This window comes from Melozone crissalis, unplaced genomic scaffold (assembly GCF_028551555.1).
Source record: "Melozone crissalis strain CALT ecotype California unplaced genomic scaffold, PUWL_Pcris_2 ptg000019l_1, whole genome shotgun sequence".
In the NCBI taxonomy this organism is placed as follows: domain Eukaryota; kingdom Metazoa; phylum Chordata; class Aves; order Passeriformes; family Passerellidae; genus Melozone; species Melozone crissalis.
In genome coordinates this window covers 24,862,342-24,881,600 of record NW_026535797.1, presented here as the reverse complement: position 1 = coordinate 24,881,600, position 19,259 = coordinate 24,862,342, and the positions used below count along the sequence as shown (strand labels likewise).

The 19,259-nt window shown below is 41.4% G+C and overlaps 1 protein-coding gene across 3 annotated transcripts in view; it reads left to right on the top strand.

Moving 5' to 3' along the window:
• RASGEF1A (RasGEF domain family member 1A) overlaps nucleotides 1–18,535 on the top strand; it is a 145,497-nt gene extending 126,962 nt beyond the window's left edge. For all 3 annotated transcript variants that reach the window (XM_054276841.1, XM_054276843.1, XM_054276842.1), the window contains 11 exons: nucleotides 1,923–2,051; nucleotides 7,538–7,675; nucleotides 10,991–11,212; nucleotides 11,492–11,566; nucleotides 11,809–11,901; nucleotides 13,556–13,658; nucleotides 13,943–14,022; nucleotides 14,653–14,844; nucleotides 15,992–16,115; nucleotides 16,370–16,442; nucleotides 17,400–18,535. In XM_054276841.1, the coding sequence (XP_054132816.1) occupies nucleotides 1,923–2,051; nucleotides 7,538–7,675; nucleotides 10,991–11,212; nucleotides 11,492–11,566; nucleotides 11,809–11,901; nucleotides 13,556–13,658; nucleotides 13,943–14,022; nucleotides 14,653–14,844; nucleotides 15,992–16,115; nucleotides 16,370–16,442; nucleotides 17,400–17,424 (1,254 nt within the window). In that variant the 3' untranslated portion in view covers nucleotides 17,425–18,535. The remainder of the gene's footprint in view (nucleotides 1–1,922; nucleotides 2,052–7,537; nucleotides 7,676–10,990; nucleotides 11,213–11,491; nucleotides 11,567–11,808; nucleotides 11,902–13,555; nucleotides 13,659–13,942; nucleotides 14,023–14,652; nucleotides 14,845–15,991; nucleotides 16,116–16,369; nucleotides 16,443–17,399) is intronic.
• The last annotated feature ends 724 nt before the right edge of the window (nucleotides 18,536–19,259 follow it).

Below are 19,259 nucleotides of genomic sequence, written 5' to 3'. Positions count from 1 at the left end.
CTTTGAGAGAGATGCAAAATTACATCTTTGCTTAAAACAATGTGTTCCAGCTTATCAGAGCAAAGGTCACTGCCAGGGCAGTGTGCCTGAAATTGTGGTTCCCTGCTACTGACACACACAGACATCTCTCAGCCAGGCCCTCTCAACTCCCCAAGCAAGAATGTGGGGAAGCGATCAGAATGTCACGTCCCTTTTTTTTTTCCCTCCCCACCCATCTCATCTCTCAAATGCAAAATACAGTAAAACCTGAGGGCTGCTTCAAGGCTTCAGTGCAAAACAAAAATTTCACACAACCCAGTGACAGCTGACTCACCCAACAGCTAAATTCCTGTTCCACATAGTCCAACTCACAGTTTTAAGTTCAGGGACAACAATGAACACATGAGATAGATAGAAAGTGAAACAGAGGATAAGTAGGCATAGTTAAAGACACAAACACACACACACCCCAAATCTCACAATCCAACACATTTCTTTCTGTTGTTTCCTTCTGAGTAGGGAACACATCAGTTTAGGAATCACTGCTGCTGTATCACATTGTACATTCTGTACTTTCATTACATTCCTTCGGAAGGACAGGACAGAGTTGTATGTTTAGATATGTGTTTAATACTATTATACTTTCCATTCACTCCCAGAACACTGTGACTTTTGGTTAGCGTTATTTATTTTGTGCTAAATTTGTATTATGGGCATGCTGAGTACTAGAGAAGTGAAAACATTTTTCATTAATAGCACATTTTACTCTGATTAAAGAGACATACCACATAACCTCTTTGGGGTCATAAAGACACCATTCTTGTTTAATTATAAGCTCCTTCAAGCAACTGCAAGCAGCAGAATTTGGTAGCAGATAGTAGAGCTACCATATTTTAGACAACTGGCCCTAACATTTTAACTGTCTTAATTTACTTGCCCAGCCCAAGGTGGTACAAGCTCACAGGGACTATTTAAATGTATTTGGCTGTGTCCTGCAAAGTCACATTACTAAAATATGGAAAAAGTAACAGTGCACATTTCAAACATAACAAAGGTTAATTGAAATACAGTGTCAAGGAGATCCCCTATAATTTCCCTACTCCGAATTTTACCAGAAAGCCTGAGGGGAAAAATGGAATTACTTATGAGGTGCTACTGTCATTAGTCAGGCAATTACAGCCCAATGCAGCAGCCCAGTTTCAAGCACTGGAAAAAGACTGGGACAAAAAATCATCCTCACTTCAATTAAATGATCCAGAATATGGTACAATGGATAGTTGTCCAGAGTACTATACAGTGCATCACAGCTTTTAAATTAGAATGGAGAGCCTATTTCTAATGAGACATCCTCATTGCTGGTATTTATTAGCAGTGTTCATATTCAAAGACTCTGAAACAAGCCCCAGATAAATAAAGTCAAGTTAAAAACTAAATTATTGTCCTGTGCCCCCAAACTAAATGAAAACTTTTGTCAGTGATTGTGGGGAGAAAGGAATGAAAATCCCCAAACATGAAGAAATTACAGCTGTGGTTTGGATATACATCATGTAGTTTTCTGCAGCTCAGTCAGAAACAATCAATCACTCTTGAAGAAACCAAGCAGCATTAAATGATGGTGTTTAAGAGTCATAACACCCTTCATTAGATGTATTTCATTTGTGGCTTTGGTAAGTGATGACTAATTAAGCACACTGAGTCTGGCATTTTAAAAGGAAACCATTTGATAATTGGAAAACCCCACAGTTAACAGCCTTGAAGCCCATAGCATTTCCTCTCAACAGAGCTAAAAAGGACCTACATTTCTCTGGAGACAGGAAAAATTATAGAAATTTTAAATGAAGCAGTTACATTCATCGTTTACAGATTAATTTTTCCAGGGAAGACACATTAGTTTTGCTAAAGCTTTTCAACTTGTTTTTCTTTCTTTTTTTCTCCTTCCACAGAGAACTTACATCTTCACTTTCCTACTGAGCTCACGAGTCTTCATTCACCCACATGAGCTCCTGGCTAAAGTGGGGCAGATCTGCATTAAACAGAAGCAGCAGCTGGAAGTGGGGACTGAGGCAGAAAAGGTAAATGGACCATTGTGTCCCTCAGTTCCTTGTGGTGCTGTCATTTATTTTCCACTCTCTCCTCATTGTAAAGCTAAATAGACTGATAAAGAATAATACAAAATTGTAACTGGGAATTGTTGCTGGATGCACTTGTACTTGTGTCTTGTTCTTTGAGGTATCTTTATTTGCTGGCCACATTTGCAGGGGTTCTGTCCTGCCTCACCAGGCAGCTGCAGGTCAGGGGAGCAGTGCACTGGAGCAGTGTGTGTGCCATGAAAGCTGCCCAGCAGCTGCTTTGCACTTTTGAGCTTTCACCAAGTAAGGAAAATCAAATTCCAGAAAATCGCTTTCTCAAGTCAGGCTCACCATCCTATTAGAGTTAACAATAACCTCTGCTGCAGGTTACTGTTGGGGTGTTTGAACTCAGTATAGCAGTAAATCAGAAAGTTACTTCTCACAAAAATTAGGAGATGCACTTATTTAAAATGGTGACCTGCACTGAAATGTTTTATTACAATCACTTAAACCAAACTTACATCCATCTAAGTGTAACCATTTGTAAAGTGTGTATTGAAAGACTTTCAATTATTTGAAATTGAAGTTCCAGAAAAGTCCAAGCTGGGCAGCAAATAAGAGTGACAGAAACAGGAAGGTACCAACAAGTAAAGACCTAAATTGTTCAAATCCTGGGCATGTTTTGGAACCTTTCTTCTCTGATGAGACATTGCATGCTCCCATTCCTAATCATCAGCACATTAGTAGCCCCATTTTATTTTCTCCTTGGTATATCAGCACTTTGAGTGAGGAGCACAAAAGGCAACTCTGGTTTGTCAATAAAGAGTTTTTAACAGCAACACTGACACAAGGGCTTTTTCTCCCATACTATTCCTGATGTGCATCCTCTTCTCTTATTAATGTCACAACATTGCTCCACAGGACAAACTAACCATGTACAAAATGATTTTCATCCAGGTCAGTGCCCTGATCTGCTCTCCAAATATCTGCACAGCTCATCCTGTAGGTGCTGGGGAAACCAAGGGTCAGGGATGTAAGGTGCCAGGACCACTGCATCCAGTTTTGCACTCAGAGGTGATAATTGTCCCTGGCACCACTGCCAAACTTAATTTGCGACTGAACAAACTCTGCTCTCTAAGTTGTAATGGTTCCTCCACAACATGTAACTAAACAACAGAGATGGGGACCTCTAAAAGGTGCCAGGACCATCTGAAATACAGAATGAGTCAATCTGAGTTGTAGACCTATGCAGGAAAAGACTGCAGTGAGTAGAAAGTGTCCAAAAACATCTGTGAAATACTTGGATTTAAAATGAATGGGATGTAAATGAAACTTTTGTGAATAACAGTGCCCTTCAGAGATTTTCAAATGAAAGCCACCTCTGGGGACTAAATCAGCTGGCTGTTCAGAGATACAATGCTAATTGTAAAGCAGTATTAGTGTGGCTTCTCAGCAGGCTTGTTAAAAAGTCCTGGATTCCTGATAGAAATGAAATAGCATCACATCCCAATGTCAGACAGAGCAGCTCATATTGCTGCTCACACTCTTACACCTGCTGGCACCTTGGACATGGGCTGCAGGACACCCAGCAAGCAGCAGGGTGACAATAAATCCCTTCTGGGAGGTGGCTTTCATTCACATGCTTTTCTGGCTGCCCTTTCTGTTATGCCCTTGATCCCTTCCTACCTCCTTAATATAAGCTCTTCCTGCCTTCTAAACACAAACTTCTTGGGAAAACCCTGCATGAACTTCTGCCATTCCTCCCAAATTACTGCTTCATTGCCCTCTACTGCCAACCCCTGTATGTTTTACAGAATAGTTTGGCCACAAGCACTTGCAAACATTTGTTTTTCCACATGGCAACAAATAAAATCTCATTTCACATACAGCATACAAACTCTTCACTCGAGATACTCTCAAGTATTCACAGTCATAATCCATTAAGGTATCATCAGCTACCAGCACCTTGTAATTAAGTGGCTGCAAAGCAGGAAATAGCTGACAAAAAGCAGTTAAAGCATCTCTGATCGAGTTTGCTTATGCAAATCTCTTAAGATAAGCTGAGCAACTTGGTGCCTGGATAGCATGTCAGCTGAAGAAGTGGCAAGCAAGCAGGTTTTGAGGTTACACACCACAATCCTTATCATTCTCTTGGTTTTGACATTTCTGGCTAGCCAAGGAGTTCTACAGAAATACAACCCAGAAAAAGTGGTTTGCAAAGAAAAACACTCTGGGGTGTCTTGGAGTCTGCTTAGAGTCCTTTTAACTACTCATAAAAAGCAAGAATTTCACAGTTTAAGACAACAATTATAACATACAAGTCAGTAGTTAAGATTGACCATAAAGGAAAAAATTTAATTCTCCATAAGTGCATTAGAGATTGGAAGGTATCAAGCAAGATTATGAGGGAAAAGTCACTTGTATTATTGAGTGGATAAAAACCCTGTTCTTACACCTGTGGTACAATGTTCCTGCAGCTTGAGTATTTCATATAGCTCAAGTTAAAGAAGTAAGAAATAAAAAGAGAACATAGAAGTTAGTTTCTATTAAGTTTGTTTCACCTGTATATATATATATATATATAGCCTTCAAAAGGATATATATATATTGACAGGCAAAACAAATATATATACAAAACAAAAACATATATATATAAATATATATAAAACAAATTATATATATATAATCCCTTCAAAAGTTACTATTTCCTCTGGGGTTTTTTTGCCAGTAAGTCCTCCTTTTTAAAAATGGAAAAATACGTATAACCAGGTCATTGCCATTAAATCTTTCCTATTGCCCTCCTTTCTAATTGGGAGTTGTTTTTCAGTCCTGTCTTGTCTCAGGAACAGGGTCAATCCACAGAACACTTGAATTAATAGAGTTATTTCTCTTCTCAAAGAAATGTTTGTGGGAGAAGTATTCCCATGGACTCCAGAGAGCTCACAAGGGGAGGCTCATGTCTGGAGCAGGGCTGGAGAAAAGCAGGCTGGTGGGTTTACTGCAGCCATGGCAGAGAGGGAACTGTGCTGCTGCTGCTGCCCCCAGGTCTGTGAGGTTTCCATGTGGGCCACCACGTGCACTGAGCCTGTCCTGTCCTGCTGCTTTGGCTCCACCAGAGTGCACATGGAACAGAAATGCCCTGCTCTGCTGCACTGAGCCTCCCAGCACTGCTCTCACAAAGTGTGCACCTTATTGTCATCAGTGTTAGAAGGCATCTGATGAAACACTGATCTTTTTTAAACCTGAAGAGTGCAGTTTGTCTTGCAACATGCCTGGCTTGCCATACAGAGAGGGCAAACTATAACAACTCAAAAATAGATACAAGAGATGTGAAGTCAGTGTTCATAAATCACTGTGTTTTAAACTGTACAAGGAGTATAGTTTGGGGTAATTTGGCTGAGTACTACAAGAACAAAGCTTCATTTTTCTCCTTCAAACCTTTTCCTTCTATATCAGTGCCTAAAAATACTGATGAAATGCAGCCTGGTGTTATGCTGCACCTACTTCAAATCATGACAGCTAATGCTACCTCTTCAGTGGGCTCCTGGCTTTAAGGAGCAGTCTTGGACACAGCAGCATTAAAAAAGCATCAGCTATGACTGATGGAGTCTCTTCAGCTGCTGGGGTCAGTCTAGACAAGCTATAAATTCTTCATGAACTGAACATTCATATGGAGATGCTTGCCATAGCCTAAGGTGAGATTTTTAAACCTTTCTGCCCTCACCACTCCTTTTTCAGTTCCAAAAATTAAAAAGAATGATTAATACTAAAAGTACTAAACAACAGTTCTGTAGCAGCTTTTGGTAAACAGAAGTGGAGTTGGCACATACCTGTTCACTTGAATTGAATGGAAGTGCACTCCCTGGCTAATTAATGGTCCATCACCACCTACAGATTATTCTTTTAATAATGTCAGGCTCCATGCCTTTCCTGGCAAATAAGTATAAATTGTCTTTTCCCCAAGGCAGATGACAGTGGGAGTTTGGAGTGCAGGCAGCTGTGATCTGGAACTCTGTCCCACACTGCTGAGAAAGAGCTTGAAGCTGCACACGAGGGGCACTGACAGACACTGCTTTGCAGGAATGCAAAGACACTGCTGGCAAAAAGAGTGGGGATGTTTTGGTTTTGCCCTCCCTGTGCAGCTATTCTGTGTTTATCTCATTAGCAGCATCAATTAAATACTGTCAATAAAAACAGGTAGGAAATGCATGCTAGCAATTTGCAGGTCTTAAAAAACCAAAACAACCCAAGAAAATTCCCTCTAGACCTACAAGGAGGCACTGACTAATTGTCAGATTGAGGATTCAAGGGTGCATGGTTTAACTTTAAAGTTCTTTATCAATGATTATTAATATCACTGACTATACAATGGTGAGATATTAAACAAAAAAGCAAAACCAAACCAGCCTAATTTCATTGACCTTTGGTTTTGATTAGATAAACTGGGACAGGCCATGATGAGGTGCTGTTTTGGCAGGAGCTGCTACCAGTATTGGGAGACATTGTCTGTTACAGCAGTTTCCTGAGGTGGCAGTGCCATGCTGAGAGCCCTCCTGTCCCCAAAGGGCTGGGCTGGGACAGGGAGCTGCTGCCTTCAGGGAGCTCTGCACTCACACAGCTGGGCAGGGAACACAAACAGAGCTTCCTCTTTTTCCTCCCTGCATCACAAGCTGGGTAGGAGGATAAATATAGCCTAAATTAAGGTCTGATTCTTCTTATTCATTACAAGTGCTCTTAGCACTCACACTCCCAATTTTACAAGACTGCTCCCTTGGATGTGTTGATGCTGCTGTCCATTGATGCAATGGAGAGGGGAGTAACTGGCATCCAATTCAGGTCTAGCTGATCGAAAACCTTAGAAGATTCACAGGTAACCAAAAAAGAAAAAAATACTCTCTGCCCTTTCAGTGGTTGATAGCTTTTTGAACAGAAGCCAATACCTTTTATTGTCAAAGTCTGTTTGGATTTACGCGTCATGGAGGGAACACACACGTCTTTCCTGTCATTCATTGATTTCATATACAGCCCAGCCTGGATGGTCTGATAAATTCTATAGAACTGAAATGTCTTTGTGAATGTTTCTCGTGAACATGGTTGGTAGAGTACTGCGGTCTGTACACATTTGAGTTCAAACATTGCAGAACTGCTGCCTCAGATGGCACAAATCAGCTTAAACCCCATGGACATCAGTTAAACAAGCCACTTGAACTGCTCTGTCGTCCTCCTGGTTTTATACAACTCACCTTGAAAATGTCTTCATAGTGTTTGGTAAGAGACATCACCAAGAGACATCACCATGAAAGGAGGGTAAATGATACTATTTAGGAATCTAGTGCACAGTTAAATATGCTCTTTTTTTGTCCCTATCACCTACTATTAATGCAAAGTATTTTCAAGGGTGTTTCCAGATTTCTGTGATCCTTTATCAGCCAATTAATCTGCAGTCAAACAGGTCTGTGATCAGTAATCAACTCATTGTTTCTTTCTAGGCAAAACTAAAATCCTTCGCTGCCAAAATCATTCAGCTCCTGAAGGAATGGACTGAAACTTTCCCCTATGATTTCCAAGATGAAAAATCCATGAAAGAGCTGAAGGAGATTGCTCACAGGATCACACAATGTGATGAGGTAGGGGTGGGAAGGAAAGAAAAGTTAAGTGCTAAAGTATTTGTCAACTGTTCCATGAACTGTGCCACGTTCTGTGCAATCCTGCAGGCAGCATTTCCTAAATGAGCCACAGCAGCCCTTGCTGAGTTGTCAGGGTAACCACAGGACATGGGCTGCTGATGGACTTAATGGTGCATTAGCAGGAGCTGTCTACATCTAATCACCACGTGTAAGGAGAAGAGAGAAAATAGTCCTGGCAATATGAAAAATGACCGTGGTGCAGAAGGAGAAAGGACAGCAACTAGAAAAGCTCAAGAGGATTTAATAATGAATTACAGAACATCCTTTGCACATTGTACATGGCATACTTTGTACATTGTCCCTGCTCTGTATGTCTAAGTTCTGCAGGACACACCAGCTAGCTGTATCACATGTACTCTTGGCCAAGGTGAAGGTGTTTATTATTTAGCACCTCATTCCCAGCTTCTAACAATAAAAAGTTTATTGCAGTGTTTCAGGTGGCAGGCACAGTATTTCCACAAATAAGTTATCTTTGAGCTCTGCTAGTCCATCACCAGTCTAACAGCTCTGAGTTTCTAGCCTGTGAAGAAAACTAAGCCTTGAAAAAACCTAAAGCAAACAGATAAAGTGAATAGGAATAAAACAAGGGGTGTTAATTTTTGGGGGGGGGGGGCAAGGAGGCCAGGGGAGGGGGGGTTGTTGGGGTTTTTGTTGGCTCTTTCCCAACATTCACAAAGCCTACACTTTTTGTTCATTGAGAAAGTCACTGTTAACAGCAATAGACAGACAGAAGAGTATAATAGTATAATCAAGAACTGCAAGAGAATTAGTTGTAAAGTGCTTGTACACATATGAAGTCTTACTTCTGTAGAAGTAGAAACTTATTGTTTTTAAACCCACAGTTCAAGATACTTTTGAGAACAATTAGGAGGAACCAGGAAGACAGTTGTGTTATGTGCTTTTGTTGATTCAAGTAGAGAGAAAATGAACAACAGGTCTGACAGCAGGGCATGAGTCAGGGCTAGGACAGCACAGAGAGGTGAAGGAAGTACATCAGTTTTGTTGCATCAGCAGAGATGTTTGTGTGGGTGCAGGATGAGAATGTCAGTGCCTCAGGAGGAGGGGAAGAGGAAACAGGACTACAGCCTTCTCTTCTCCTTGCAGAGAGGGGCCAAGGGGTGGATGCTGGCACTGTGAAAGGGGACTTGGCAGACGTTTATTTAGCATCTCTGTCTCAGTATTTAATTTGTCTGTTACTTTGAACTAGAAAAGAGTTGTGCCCTTTCTTTCTCCCTCTTCCTTCCCACTCCTATGTATGAATAATGGTCATTTGAGAAAAACCCATCTTTGTGGGATGGCTCCGTGCTGTGGTATCTGAGGCATCTGATAGCATCCATTAATTAGAGCACCACCTCATTTACCCCCTTAACAAGGCTAGTCAAAGTTCACCAATGGAGAGCTGTGCTTCATCTGACCCCTAGGAAATACTAATTTGACACTGACAAAAAGCAGCTCTCACTCTAAGTTCTTGTTAGCACACTGAATTATGCTTCAGCATGGAATTATGGTAAAGGTTGGGGGTTTGTTTTGTATTTTAAAACTTTTTCAAATCCCCTTAGGTCATTATTCTTTATACATAAAGTTAGAAAGTCACCTGAGAACTCATACAAAGCAGTCAGGTGTTGTCCTGGTGGTAGCAGCATACCAAATAGCTAAAGCTACAGCCAGGATTCCGCCCCAAAGTACATAAAAATTAACTCAAACAGGTACAAGTCATTGTACAGTCATTGACTTATCTTCCAAAGTTGTAGGGAAAATTAGGGTAAAACTAGTAATGAAAGGAAACTGCTAAAACTCCTAAGGACAACTGTCTAAGCATTAGGATGCTAATGAATTCATAATAGCTTAAGTAAGCCACAGCTTTTCATGGCTGAGTTTCTTTCCTCACTTTTACATAACATCTGCAACACTCTCACCTATCCTCAAGTGTCATTTTCTGCCATCCTGTCAGCAGGTCTGCTTCCTCCCAGACACGTGGGCAATGCAGGCACAGTGGCTGAAGGCAAACCATTCACAGTGGAAAGCTCAGCATAAGAGAGGAGAATTCTGCTTTGTTTCAGTCCCCTCCACCAGGCTCCCTTGGCATTTCTGAACACTTGTAGCACAGTATCAGAAATGACTCCAGACAGCTGCTGTTCAGCAGTAATCCAGCCTCAAGATGAGCTACACTGCCTTCAGCTTTTCATTTGATTTCACTTGGGAGTCAGATTATTGCCTTGTAAAGCACCATTCTGACACCATTATTGCTTAATTATAACAGGCAATACACAAGTATTTGGTAGTCATCTCCCACATCTGCTGCATAATTTCAGCCATCACTGCACAGCAGTGGCTCCTTTGAATGGTCACAGATTCATTGCAGTTCTGTCTAGTGAGGACTGGCACAAGTGAACCTTGTGGTTAACTTCAAGAAAAGTAATTTGCATGAAAGCAAGAGAATGATTCCGTGAGGAAAAGAACTGTCTGGTTGGATTAATTCTCCTAGCAGCAGAAGAAACCTGGGTCACTTAAAGCAGTAGCAGACAGGGTGGAGGAGTAGGAAAGCAATCAAGTTAGCTCTTTGGGGGTGATCTCAGAGAAATGTCTGTAGGACACAGTGGCAGAAAAAAAAAATCACCTTAGTTGTCAAAACACTGAGCAGATGGATTGTGTTCCTGTGGCTTTACCTTTCAATGAATCCTTACAAATCTTTTGTTTAAAATCTGTACGTGATAAACAGGAAAGGCATCTTAGTTTTCTGAGAACATGATGTATATTGTGCTCTAACATAAATATTTGGATACTTAGCTGTTCAAAGCTAAGTTAGGATATTGTAGGGGTATATTCCTGGACATTATGTGAATTCCCTGGATTCTGCTTGGGCCGGACAGACTGGATTCATCAGTGGGTGTGATCAGGATGAGAGCTTTTGGCCCTTGGTGCACAGGGGTTCCAGGGAGCCTTGTGCAAGCAGCTGCAGCACCTTTCCCATGCCCACTCCAGCTGCTGACACGGATGCCTTTGAAATGGGGCACTCCCCAAAGGAGCAGACCAGCCAGCCAAGGCAAGCAGGGCTGGGAAGGCAGGCAGAGCAGTGTCATTATGGAGTTGTGTGGGTATTTAGGACAAGGTCATTTGTCACAAAACGATCAGCTCAGAAAAGATGAAAGAAAATGGATAATAGGCATTTATTTTTCCCAGGCAGAAATTCTCTGGTGATCCATGTCTGCAATAGCTAAAGGTTTTCAGCAGTTGTTGTTTCTCCCTTCTGCTTAGGAAAATGGAACAGTGAAAAAGATCATTAGCCAGATGACACAGAATCTCCTGATGGCCCTTTCTGCACGGAGCCAGTACCAGGAAATCAGAGAGAAATTCCGGCAGCCTGTCACTGACAAGGGCACCATCCTCAAAACCAAGCCCCAGTCAACCCAGAAGGACATCCTGAGCGTGTGCTGTGACCCTCTGATCCTGGCACAGCAGCTGACCTACATCGAGCTGGTGAGACTGCTGGGGTGGAGACTCGTGCTTGCTATTTAATAAATATTAACATTATTAACGTACTCATCAATAGGAGTTTGGCTGTGGCTTCACTGAGAGTCTCCAGTGTTTTAATAAAAAAATACCAAGTCAGGTAATGAACAAGATCATTGAGGTACACTGATAAAAGCACCTTGCTCTAGGAAGATAAAGTTACCTAAATGTTCTCCTAACTTTGATTTGTTTCCACAGAACTCTGTTTGTCTGTACAATGACAATCTCTCCTCTCTCCAAACACAGGAAAGGGTGAGCAACATTTACCCAGAGGATCTGATGCAGATTGTCAGCCACATGGACTCCCTGGATAATCACAAGGTACAGAAAGGTGTACAGATGGAAAAAGAAACATAGCTGAACCAGGGTAAAGAATAATAACTCCATAATTTGAGTACACCCTGTGCAACAAAGACTGACATTTCCTAAGCTTCCTTAAGCTCATGCCTTAAAACACATACAACAAGATTTTGCCAAGATATGAAAAGGAAGTTTATCCTTGGGTAAACTTTGACTTTATAATGCCACAGGAGAGATTTAACAGGTGACCTGTTCTCTTACAGTGCCGAAGTGACGTGACCAAAACCTATAATTTGGAGGCCTATGACAATTGGTTCAATTGTCTCAGCATGCTGGTGGCTACAGAGATTTGTCGGGTAGGTGTGCACAGAAAATGAGATAGCAAAGGGATCCTGCCTTAAGGACAAGAGGCAGGCAGTGGTCTAAATGAGATCTACACATTAGCAGTGCAATTAAAGATAATAGCATTATTCAAGCATTAAATTATTTGCATGCTCATATGATTAAGAGTTCAAGGCTATGTTTGACTTTGCATATATTCCTTAATTTTGTGCAACTGCATTAGTCATGCAGTGAAATGGAACTTGTGTGGACTGAGTTGGGAGCTCTTTAGGGTTTATCCATTTTTAAATACAGCAAAAGATTCTTAAAAATATTCCTCTTTAAATGCAGATTTACCAATAAACAGCTGTCTTTCCACTGCATTTAGATAACATTAGCACTGTGATATATTGATTTTTAAATTTATATTCATTTATTTTATTCATACAACATTCGTTGTAGAAAAACCAAGAATAAGCTTTCTTTAAAATCTTGAAAGAAAGTGTATTATTGCAAAGTTTAAAAAAAGTAAGAGAGGAGGAAAAACCTTACTAGAGGTTAAGGTAACTTCTGTCATATAATAGGCAAAGAAATGGAAGGTGTACTGCCCAGATACCTTTTTTTTTTTCCCCATGTATGTTCTTTTTAGCTTCTTATTATGATTTTTTAGATTTCTATTAATTCCAGTTCTAGCAAACTGGAATTTTTTTCCCTATTCCTGCTTGGTCAGGCACCCTTCCATGGGAATGCCAATGCCTGCTGCATTTTCATGAAATCAGTGCACTGATCCTAATCTCTTAAGATTTCCTGCTCTCAGAAATGCTTTGCAGAGCACACCAAGGCACTTGCAGAGCTGGCTGGTAGGGCTCATACATTTAAGAAACCATCAAAGAAAGGTTTTAGCACACTGAGGGCTAAGCCAGACCTTTGACTACTGAACCATTTTCTTTTGATATGACAGAAACTTAAGTACTTAGGTCAGAGATTCTGCAGTCACTGCTTAGGAGCCATTTTTATTTAAGCCAGAGAGAACTTTTAGGTTTAAACAGGGAAAATATTTTCATGAATGAATGCAATCCGGGCAATAATTAATTTTGCTTTGCAGTTTATAAAAGAATTTGCAGATGAGATGCTTAGCATGAGTTGCTTGATGCTGTGCACATCTGTGTGGGTGGGAATTTGTGTGTTTGCTCATCCTCACTGCCTGCTCTCAACAGGTCATTCAGGAGTACATGCAGCAGAACCAGAAAAGCAGGATGTGGCAGCTGCTTTCTCTCATATTTAGGTTCCATGCCCCTGACTTTAAGTCTGTCTGATGCTTCCCCCATTTTTGAGAGGTTTAAATGTTTTGCATTTATTCTGATAGCAATGTCATGTTGTCTTCCTTTTCCAGTAACAGGAAATGGCTGAAAGTGTCCAGCTTGTTTATGCAGAATTGCCCAAGACATGGACTTTTCTGTATAAACAAAGATGTGCACTCCCCCAGAGCTACACAAGTAGTTGGTAGTCATCCCAAATATTTCTGCTGTTTTATTAAAAATTATTCTTAACAAAAAATCCTGAGGCCCATGTTAAGATTTAGCTGGACAAAGTCTTGAAATGTCTATTCGCTGAATCTGCTCCAGTGCCTTTGGCTGGACATCCTATCCAAAACTCAGACCATCCCTTCCCTCTTGGGTGTTTCTCCAGGTTGTAAAGAAAAAGCAGCGCACAAGAATGGTGGAATTTTTCATTGATGTGGCAAGAGAATGCTTCAACATTGGAAACTTCAACTCCATGATGGCTATTATCTGTGAGTATCCTTAGCACAGATGGCAAAAGGCATCTCCATTTCACAGCCTGACTGGCAGGACTGCTCACACTTGCCCTCAATTGGCCGAGCACATCAGCCTGCACACTCCCCCAGGGACAGAGTCTGCAGTGACAGATTCCTGTGTGGGTGGGAGAGCTTCAGCTGCAGCTTGTCAGCCTGAGACACCTCCCAGAATGTGTGCTGGTGATACATAAGCACAGTTATATTAGCCCAGTATTTTTTCAACTCAGTTGTTTCTCTGTCCCCTTTCTCCCTGCATTCAGCTGGCATGAACCTGAGCCCTGTGGCACGGCTAAAGAAAACCTGGTCCAAGGTCAAAACAGCCAAATTTGATGTTTTAGAGGTATGTATAAAGTTTGGACTTCATGTAGAAATCCACCAAATAGTTTCATCCAGACCTCTGCTAGCTACTGTGTCAGAGAGCAGGCACCTCTGTCAGTGGTCACCAGCACATAAACGTTGTGAGAGTGTTTCCTCCATTTCAAACTCTCTACTTATCTGCAGTGAAAAGTGGATGCCAGCTCTCTCTAGATTATTTCTTCCTAGAGTATTTTTGACCATTTAACTTCGAGGCAGTCTCCACTCCAGCGAATGCTGCCTTTAAAACCAATGGGAGGACTCCACCTAGTGGGGACCTGCATGGAAACAGAACCTGACTGAAACCATCATCAGAAACAGAGGTGACAGCGAAGGAGAAGTTTGGTTTTTTCTCCCTGAGAGTCATTAATGATTTCCTTTCGGTCTGCTTTGTTCATGGAATAGATGCAAAGCCAGTACAGAGCCTTCCTTCCAAGCAAGGCAGAAGTTATAAAAACCTGCACCCAGACCTGATCAGTATAAAGCTACCCTACCCTGAAAATTTAAATAGGGAACAAACGAAGTTACAAAGAATAAACTCTGATGGCTAGAGCAAAGCTGTTAATTCTTAGAAACGTGTATTACTTGTCTGCCTTTCCCCCCTGTACAAAACCAGCACCACATGGACCCCTCCAGCAACTTCTGCAACTACCGCACGGCGCTGCAGGGCGCGGCGCAGCGCTCGCAGGGCGCCCACAGCAGCCGCGAGAAGATCGTCATCCCCGTCTTCAACCTCTTCATCAAGGACATCTACTTCCTGCACAAGATCCACACCAACCGCCTGCCCAACGGGCAGATCAACTTCAAGGTGGGCCCTGCTGCTGCCCAGAGCGCTGTGCCACCCCAAGCTGGGGCGCTGCAGCCTGGCCCCAGCGCTCCACCCGTCCCTCGGTGCCCGCGCAGGCCACACCAGTGCTGTCATACCCCGGGGACTTGATTGGAATCAGATTCTGGGAAAGCCGGCAGCTGCTTTTCTGTGGCAGCAAGCCATCATGTCTGACCAAATTTAACAGGTCACTTCAGGCTGAGTCATCAGCCTTAGCTGATTTCACCTCCTCAGTTTGGCTGGCTGCAATGGGGTTTATCAGGTGTGCAAGGGAGGCTCTGCAGCTTCTGGGTTCTCTCCCCAGTTAATAAACATGCATGTCCAAGCGACCACAGTCTGTCAAAAGAACTTATAGACAACACTTTATTGTCATCATTAAGGTTGTGTAAGTGGAGAGAGGCACACAGAAGATACAGGGCAAACCCTGAGTAATTACAGATTTAGAAAATACAGGGCAAACCCTGAGTAATTACAGGTTTCTTAAAATCCTACGAAGGAAAGGATATCTAAATGTTTCTGTATGTTACTGTGATTTCCCAAATTTAAAGAGTGCTTTCTGAAAAGATCAGATATGTCACAATTCATTTAAACTGAAGTTTGGAAATGTAAAAAGTAAAGCAAATAAACTATTTACTGTCCAGTTGCAGTCACAGGAATTTAGACACTCCACACAGAAAATAGGCACTATTATATAGGAAGGAAAGGTTGATGATGAAAAAACTTGAAGGCAAAAGATCACGTGGTGGGCTGAGATAACGCTGTCCCTAAACTTGAGGCTGGCAGCAGGTGAGGAACCAGCAGCAAGAGGGGAAAAGGAGGGGAGCCATAAGAAGATAGGACAGCAAGGAATCCCAGAATATGCAGAGTTGGAAGGGACCCGCAGGGATCACCAAGCCCAGCTCCCAGCCCTGCACACCAGGAGTCACACCATGTGCCTGACAGCCCTGTCCAAATACTTCCTAAATTCTGTCAGGCTGGTGCTGTGACCAATTCCATCTAAGTCTGAGTAAGGGGCAATAAGAAAAGCAGCATAAAGAACAAGACTGAGAGGCTCTGAAATAGAAATGAACTAATATTTCAAATAAAACAAGTACTACTTTAATAATACTCTTTTAATTACTTTATGCAGAAGTTCTGGGAAATTTCAAGACAGATTCATGATTTCCTGACATGGAAGCAGGTTGAGTGTCCTTTTGAAAAAGACAAGAAAATCCAGACCTATCTACTTACAGCACCTATTTATAGTGAAGAAGGTAAAATCCTTTGCTGAACATTATAGTGAGTCTTTCTATGTGTTAAAATCCAAAATATGCAGATGAAAAATATATACACCTAAAACCATATTTTACTAGTAATTTTCTAAGTGTTATCAATTTCCTGTTGCTTCTGATGAGAACAAATTCCATAAGTTACATCTGCTATATTGTAACCCTTAGATTTTTTCCCTGGGGTAAAGAATTAATGTATCTGATTGTTACTACTTTTTTTTTTTTTTTTTTTTTACCAGCTCTGTTCATTGCATCCTTTGAAAGTGAAGGTCCAGAAAACCACATGGAAAAAGACAGCTGGAAAACACTCAGGTATGAAGCTTCCTCAGAACATGAGTCTTTCTGCAGACACACAGAGGCATGCAGCCATCAGTTTCTTCTGTCCTATTTGCATACCCAGCCTAAAACCATAATACTGTTCTTTTTCCTTCAAAATTTCAATCTGAAAAAATTTCAGTGGGGATTGGATTTTGATACAGCTTTTGCAGCCAGATCTGTTGAGGCTGCAAGATCACTGCTGGGGTTGTGAAAAACAATATCCTTTATTTAGGCTATTAAATAGAGTAAAATAATCTCATTTGTAGTAGCGTTCAGACACGATTTTCTCAGGGGAACAAACCTATAGAGACACTAACAAAGTGCTCTCATCACAGTGATGCTCTTACAAATCATATAAAAGGATGAAAATTTCTAGGAATATGGTAATTGTCAGCCTACCCTAAGGGATCAACTCTCAAAGACTCCTCATCCTCCTGAGAATGGGAAGCACCACTCCCCTGTACATGATGAGATCATTTAATTAGAGTTTTTCCAACACTGAACCAAGGCAGAGGGGTTTGTGAATTGTGCTGAACGTGAAGATCTGACACACCTGTAGCAGACAGGGGATGAACACAGCCTGCATGGGGACTGCATTTTCCCAGACAAGAGCCAGTTTCCCACTGATCCCAGCATTTCCTGGGATGTCCCCATGCACTAAACCCAGCAGTGCCCAGCCTGCAGTGGTTTGGGGTGACAGACACACAACACGTGCTACATGCCTGAGCTGATCCCAGGGGCCTGGGGTAACGTTATGCAAGTTACATTTTCACCTCATTTAATGTCAGCATCTCTGCTGAAAGGCACAGATTCATTCCAGTTTCTCGCAGTTGAAAATCTATCCCTTGAAGAGAGGCTGTCAGCTAGTGATGCCAGATAGATCTATTGCCAAAAATGAAAACCTTTTTGTTGGGATAGAAAAGATAATTTTTTTATTGCTTCATCTTTTAGGACAACTCTTCTTAATAGAGCCTGAGAAATTCGGATCAGATTTGCAGACTTCAAAGCACATCTAATGGACATGTTTTTACAACCTGAATGAAAGACTTGGACTGAGCTAAGAAAGACCTCACTGGATGAGGTCTGTTTTGTACATACAGTAACTTTTATGAAATAAAATGTGGTAAATATTTCACACGTCAACCTTAAGGCACTTACTGAAGGGTTTTGGTTTTTTATTTTAAATATAAGGGCAGGGCCCTGTTCTCAGAGATGAAATGTATCATGGGAGATGGTATCTTATTCTATCAGCATCCAAATTTTTATTTTTTATTACTTCCACCAAAACAAATACAAATTAAAACACACATCCTAACTGAAGCCAGTGTTCAGGTTAAATACCCCATTGGACCAGTATCCTGCAGAACACTCAGTATGTCTCCCTAGCTTTGAAATGAGGGCTCTCCTTCAAATCAGCAGAATTGTTCACAAGTGTTTGTTCCTCTCCTCCATCAGCAAATAGTGCCTTACAAGGTACTGAGCTTGTGTAGTTGTACCTTCTGACAGGGCTGGAAGTAAGGGAAATAAAAATATGGATGTCTCCAAACCAGCTACAATGTACTTTTTAAATAAAGTGGAGAATTATGGCACATGAAGTAGAGTATACCTGCCTGTAACACTGATGGTGCAGCAAACCTATTTTTGTTACGTGATGTAAAGAGGTGAGAGGGGGTAACTGCTGGGTCTGTGTGTTTGTGTGTGAGTATGTGTGTGTGCACTTGTGGGGATGCACACATGTCTAAGTGTTCATACTTCTGGGAACTATCCTTTACATTCTGGCTGTCAGAATAGTTTGTGTTTTCCTTTTGAAAAATCAGGGATTTTTTTTTTTTTGTTCTGTTTGAAGAGAAGAATGTCTAACCTAGATTATAATCTCTGCAACACAGGCCTAAAATGCTTTTCTAAAAAGAGTCTTTGGAAAACAAAAAAAGTCAGCATGGGCCAGGGAAGAAGGGGAAGTAAACTCAGATGTCCAATTTGAAGTTAAGGCTAAAGTTCCCAAAAACCTTAAGAAGAGTTCATTGCTGTGAATTGGTCATTTAATTTCATTGGTTCCTTTGAAAAGTCCAGTCTGCACTTACAGACAATTAAAACAAAGACACACTTGGAATGTAAGTTTCTCTAGCCTTTTGCAAGCCATGATTACCTGTCTGGGACAGCACCCACTGAAATCCAAGGGTAAACACTTTAAGAAAGTAGTCAAACCTTTGAACAGGTCAGCACCAAAATTAGAGGTGATCTGCAAACCCACTGATGCTTGCCATTTCTAATTTCTCCTTTGAGTACTGAGTTTACACCTAATTTGACTAAGTACCTGAAGAGCTTCTGTTAAGTTCAAAGTATTTGTTTCCAGGGAGAAAAAAAAAATATATATAGTTAGGACTTTTGTCAACTGATCTCTGAGTTAAGAAAGAAAAGCAAACAGGCTCAGATTAAAACCTATTTTGTCTAATGAACAAATTATTACCCACAAATGCCTACTTTTCTTTTCCAGTAGTTTTCCCTCTGAAGGCTTGAGGACTGAATGTAAGATAATAACTTGAGCCAGATTATTGGACTGGTTTGTATTTTCTTTTTTGTTCATTAAAAAAAAAAGCCCAACAAAAAGAGTCCCTCTGAAGCTGGCAGCGGTCACAGCCTCCCTGGCAGAGCCCTGCAGAGGATCTCTGCAAGGACTCATTAAAAATGGCCAGCTCTAGGTGGATGGTGTTTATCTTATTCTGCCCTCTGTTGAAGAAGGGGCAAGACTTGCTGGACTGAGGGTCTGGTTTATTGCAGCCCTGCAGACTCTCCCTGCCTGAGTGCCTACAG